The sequence below is a fragment of the Mus pahari genome, chromosome 15 (assembly GCF_900095145.1).
Source record: "Mus pahari chromosome 15, PAHARI_EIJ_v1.1, whole genome shotgun sequence".
Lineage (NCBI taxonomy): Eukaryota > Metazoa > Chordata > Mammalia > Rodentia > Muridae > Mus > Mus pahari.
The window spans coordinates 28,988,743-28,994,497 of record NC_034604.1 but is presented as its reverse complement, the minus strand read 5'-3'; the positions used below and the strand labels follow the sequence as shown (position 1 = coordinate 28,994,497).

The window sequence follows — 5,755 nt, the reverse complement described above, 5'->3', positions numbered from 1 at the left end:
TGTGTGTGTGTGCACCTCTGTGTGTGGTGTGGTGGTGTGTATACCTGTGTGTGTGTGTGTTTTGTAGGGGTCCTTGTGCTGTGTCTGTAAGTGGAGGAAGATAGGCTCTGGTCTTTCTCTTTCTTCTGTCTTGGGGCTTACAAAACACCAGGTTGATCTTGCATCTTTTCAGAAAACTAGTTATGAAGGGAAGAAAAACTATTTAAGAAGGGAAAGCCAAACATTTTTAAGTGATATGGGACAATCGGGTCTCAAAATGAAATTGGGAAGAAGGCTGAGCCCAAGTCTGATGCTTTATTCTCTTGTTTTTGAGGAACCAGTAATCTGAAATGAAGACTGATTAAATCTTTGACTAATTAGGCATTTTGTTACATATTGATATCTCCTTTTTGGAGTCCCTTGAACATTAGTCTTTCCCCTTAGCTGTTGCTAAGCTCCTTGAAAGGGCGAGCGAGCGCGCTGCAGGAATTTCGGAGGAGGGCTGAGGAGCAGAGCTCTCTGTAGGATTGAAGCATTGGAGCTCTCGGATTTCATGACGTGGAAGAGACCCGTTCTCAGAATCTCCTCCTTGGTGTCAGGTGCTTTCCCAGGCCCTGCTTATTTGATCTGCACAGTGACCCACCAAAGAGGTATCTCAGTTATAGAATAGAAATTGGAGCGCTCCCCTGGGAAAGTAATTAAGCCAAGGACCCGCAAGCAGCAAATCTGGTATCTGAAGGCCATGTGACTTTCTCTGCTTGCCTCTCCTTCCCTTTGATGCTAAAGTAACTGTGACTTTGCCAGACAGAACAAAGAAGATGCAGTGCTGAGGTGCGAGGGGGCATGGAAGTGGAGTACCTCTTAAGTGCATACCCATCACTAGAACCACAGAGGTGCAGTGCAGTGTAGATGACAGAAAACGGGCTGTAGAGATTTTAAACAAACAAACAAACAAACCTTCAAAGACCAAATGGCTAGGAAAAGGCAGTCCTGAGTTTTCCACGGGGCTTGGAGTTTCAAATTAAATAGCTAAGTGTTCTGTTCCTCCGTGTCTGCAGACTGACAGACGGGAAGCCCGGGACCTGTTCCAGACCTGGGTTTTGTGTAGCCTATAGTAGATTAGTTGATGTTTCTGGGCCTTAGTCTTATTAATCTTGGGGCGTTATTTTCTTATTACTTTGTTCCTGAGAGAGAAACTATGAAGAAAAATTGAATAATAAAGTATAATCTCATTATAAAAATGCCCCAGTGGTCTGCATGTTTAGTTATATTTTTATGACAAATGGTTTTTCCTCTGTGCAGTGAGGTATACACTATCCAAGCCCGTTTGACATCAGGGAAAGTCTGCAGTCGGTGGTCTTTATCTTCGTGCTCCAAATAATAATGGAGCATGTCCTGTCTCTCCATGGAATTCTTAAAGCTTTTCAGGAAAAGCTCCTAGCCTGTGCACATAGCCTCTAAGTTAGAGGGCGAAAGGTTTATTTTGGTTTGTAGTTTCAGAGATTCCGGTTGACGGAGAGCTGGGTCATTGCTTTGGATCCTTGGTAGAAGCACCATGGAAGTGGGAGCGTAGGGTGGGGCACATGGATGACCTCATGCTAAAGAGGATGGGGATGGGAATGGAAGAAGAGAGAGGAGGCAGGCAGATCCGGGTCCCGATAGATACACATTCACTGGAAAGGCACCTCAGTTACCTGCTTCCTTCAGCCAACGCCCATCTTCTAGCAGTCTGTTGGGCTATAAACTAACCAGTGGATTTATCCACTGCGGAGGTTATTAACCTCACGACCTAGTCATCTCTTATTTGGGGCCACAAACTGTCAACATATAAGACTCTGTGTGTGTGTGTGTGTGTGTGTGTGAGAGAGAGAGAGAGAGAGAGAGAGAGAGATAGACAGACAGACAGACAGACAGACAGGGAGACAGGGAGACAGGGAGACAGGGAGACAGAGAGAGGGAGGGTGGGGGTGGGGAAGAAGCTTAGGCTCCAAATCCTCACACAATCTTTGGAGAATCAGGCCTGTGTGGGCTTCCAGACCTGTTTTCTCTACCTGAGCACATGGCTTGTTAAGTAAAGAGATATAATAAATGACTGACTGTCCCAGAACTTAGAAAACATTTCACTGATATTGCCGGAGATACTGTCCCTCTTCTTGTGTGAGCGTGGGACCGTCTTGTCCCTCCTTGAGTTTAGTGCTGCCTTCTCATTAGTAGTATAATGGACATCAGTTAAAAGCCTGCATGCTTATGGCCTGTTGAAGCTGTGTTGTTGTTGTTGGTTTTTTTCCCCCTTGGTTTTCTTTGCAAGATCCTCTGGCTGGGCTGTGTTTAATTCCGTGGCCATCTGGTTCTACTTTTGCTAATCAAAGTGTCGCATTTTCAAGTGGCAGGACAGCTTTGCAAATGAGCCGAGATCTTTCTATCCAACTTCCCCGGCCCAATCAGAACGTGGTGAGAAGTCGAAGCAAGACTTACCCCAAGAGGGTAGCGCAGACGCAGCCCGCTGGTGAGTAGTCACTGAGCCCAAAGGCGTTCAAGCGATCTGGCTTTTCCTTCTAGGCTGGCGTATGAAATGCATTCGGGTGGTGACTGAAGTTATGTAATCCTTTTCATTTTATTTTGAGCACGTGATACGCTTGTTTGTATGTGTGTGTGTATATGCTAACATTTTGTATATGTGAATGAGGGTACACACATGGCAATGCACATGTGGAGGTTGGGACAACCTTGGGTGTTGGTCCTCACTTTCTGTCTTGTGTGACAAAGGGTCTCTTTCCAGGCTAGCAGACCTATGGCCTTCTGGAGATCATCTTGACTCTGCCTCCCATTTTACTGTAGGAGCAATGGGTTACAGGTGCACTACCACACCCAGCCTTTACTGGGGCCAGAGGGTTGGGACTCAGGTCCTCAGACTTGCACTGCAAACGCTTTGGCCTCCAGCCCTCTCTCCAGCTCTTCTCTCTGCTCCTAGCACTAGAAAGTTGGTTTGATTCTGGAAAGTTTCAAACAATCAGAAACTATTATTAGCATTATTATTATTTTCTGTATTTTGGAGGAACAGGGTCTCATGTAGCCCAGTCGTCTAGACAATGTAGACAGAGCTGGCCTTGGACTCCTGATCTTTCACCTCCACTGCCCAAGTGCTGGGATTACATTTGTGATCACCACACCTGGATAGTAATTGGTAATTACCAATGAGCAGGTGGAATAGTCCCTAGAATAATTTCCTATGTCTTCCTTAATGATTAAACTTTGTTTTCAGAGAAGTTTGAAGTGAGTGATTTCCTAATTTAGTGCCTCTGAGATTGAACCAAAATAACTTCTAATAAAAGGGTTTCTTTAAATATAGTAAAGGATTGTTGATATAATTGCATGGAGCCCAGAACAGCTTTTTAAAATTACTAGTCTTTATTTTTATCATGAAACATAATATAGAAGTGCACGAAGTCACAGCTACACATTCGTATTTGATTGTGGGTATCCGTATGCCTATGACGTTTAACCACAGTAGCGATGCTCAGACTCCTCCAGCGGCTCCTAATCATATCCTCGGCATTCGTCTCCCCCATCAGAGAATATTGTTTACCTCATGGAAGTTATCTCCTCTTTTTTGTAACTTAGCTGCGTGTAGAGCTTTTTTTTTTCTGAGTGTGTTTAATTGTATGTTTTAATGTTGTGTGAGAGGGTCATGGGATGCAGTCTTGGTCCCTTTCATCAGCTTTGTGTGCAGAGCACCAAAGGCTGAGTATTCAGGCTAATGCTTATCTTTTTTTCTTTCTATGTTGGTGTTGGTGGGTATTGTGTTTAGCTATTTTATACTGCTAATACATACCATTTCTTTAACAAAGCCACCCAGTCAGTTTTAATGTTTGGTGCTCAAAGCTCACAGGAGTTTCTTGCCAAACACCTCTCCAGGCCTTGTCTGGTCCTCTCCGAGCCCTTACACACACAGCATCTCCTTTCAACCTCATAATAACCCTGCAAGGCAGGGCCCTGATAAAAGCATATTTCCCTTTTACAGCAGAGGAGAGCATGGTCCTCGGAGCTATAAGGAGGTGGTGGTGGGGAAATGTCTATTTAGGGACAGAAATCCTGGGTGGTTTTTGTTTTTTGAGTCTTTCTACTGTATTCTTTGAAGCGAGATGTTAAGAACCAAAATTTAGCCATTGTGTGAGAGCTGTTGTAGCCTGCCTGTCTATCTGCCTTCTCCCCTCCCCTCCCCTCCCCTCCCCTCCCCTTTTCTTCTTTTCCTTTCCCTTCCTTCCTTCCTTCCTCCACTTCTTTCTTTCTAAGAGGTCTCTCTCTTTTATAGCTCTGGCTGTCTTGGAACTCACTCTGTAGATCAGTCTGGCCTCAGGCTCATAGAAACCTGCCTGACTCTGCCCCTCAAATGCTGGAATTAAAAGGCATTTGCCACGGAGCCCGACATGATGTAACATTTTGACACTCACTGCCTCGTTCTGTCCTCATGCCAAGCCCATGAAGGAAGTGAGTGAGTTTGTTGTATGATTTCCTGGATGTAGGAATGACACCTAATTTACCATTTCTAAAATCAGTTTAATCGGTCTGACTTTCGGTCCCCTCCTCCCATTAGTCTTGAAGACACAGTCCTTTATGATGAGTCTGTGGTGGCAAAAATAAACCACGAGGTAAATTTGCAGTAGAGTTCCTTGCTATGACCCCCATTTCTCTGAAAAGGCCTGTAAGATTCCAAAGACGGGTCAAGAGTACTGTGGAGCAGGTCTGCTGTGCCCTGATTTTACTGCTTTTCAAGAGCCCTGTGAGATAGAACACACAGAGACAGTCCCATGGAGGGGATGCATTACTTACTACTTAAGTAGGAAGTGAAGGGAAAGAGAGGCCTAGAATCCCCGGTGGGCTGGACTCTCGGTGCTTCACGAAGCTTCCCCAGGGCAGGTAGAATCTTAACTGAGCTTGCTTCACTCTGCCACACCTGAGGGACTCCAAAAGGCTACGTAACTCTGTATTCTGTACTCAAATGGTCTCATGAGGCCCCGGGCTGAAGTTCAGGCTTGACAGGCATCCGGTGTTCAGGGAAAAGGAGAAGAGCTCAGCTGTCCTGGGAAGGACTTTTCTGACTCACAATGTCACCTTCCCTGGGAGTCACAGGAATAAGGGCTGGGTACATCAGATGCTAACTCAAGCCCACAGGCTTCCTATGCATTTTACAGTTAGTTGTCAAAATGGCCTAATCGGCCATCATTGGGAAGAGAGGCCCCTTGGTCTTGCAAACTTTATATGACCCAACACAGGGGAAGGCCAGGGCCGAGAAGTGGGAGTGGGTAGGTAGGGAGCAGGGGTGGGAGGGCGGTCTAGGGAACTTTCAGGATAGCATTTGAAATGTAAATAAAGAAAATAATAATAATAATGAAAAAAAAGTGCAGAGGAGGAGAACTGGGTTGTCCAGGCTCTCCCAGAGAGCCTTTTCTGCCACTACATAGTAATTCAGGTAAGTCGGTGTCTTAGGCACAAACTTCCAGTCTTGTAACTGCTGGTCTTAGGTTTTAGTTTAATATATTATAATGCCATTTTTATGTGAGTAGCATGAAGTTAGCCCGTTGTGCTAACTGTCCCGTGCTTGTGATTAATAAGCCAATTTCCCACTCTATAGTACTTATGAAACACCATTTTTCCCATCTTCATGTCCTCCTTTTAGGCTTTTTGCTGTTTTTTTTTTTTTTTTTTTTTTTTCTCGAGACAGAGAGTTTCTCTGTATAGCCCCATGTGTGTGAGATCATGCACCGAGCAAGGACAA

At 45.0% G+C, this 5,755-nt stretch overlaps 1 protein-coding gene across 3 annotated transcripts in view; it reads left to right on the top strand.

Moving 5' to 3' along the window:
• Epb41l4a (erythrocyte membrane protein band 4.1 like 4A) overlaps positions 1-5,755 on the top strand; it is a 202,648-nt gene that overhangs the window by 145,061 nt on the left and 51,832 nt on the right. For all 3 annotated transcript variants that reach the window (XM_021214291.2, XM_021214292.2, XM_029547046.1), the window contains exon 13: positions 2,364-2,485. In XM_021214291.2, the coding sequence (XP_021069950.1) occupies positions 2,364-2,485 (122 nt within the window). The remainder of the gene's footprint in view (positions 1-2,363; positions 2,486-5,755) is intronic.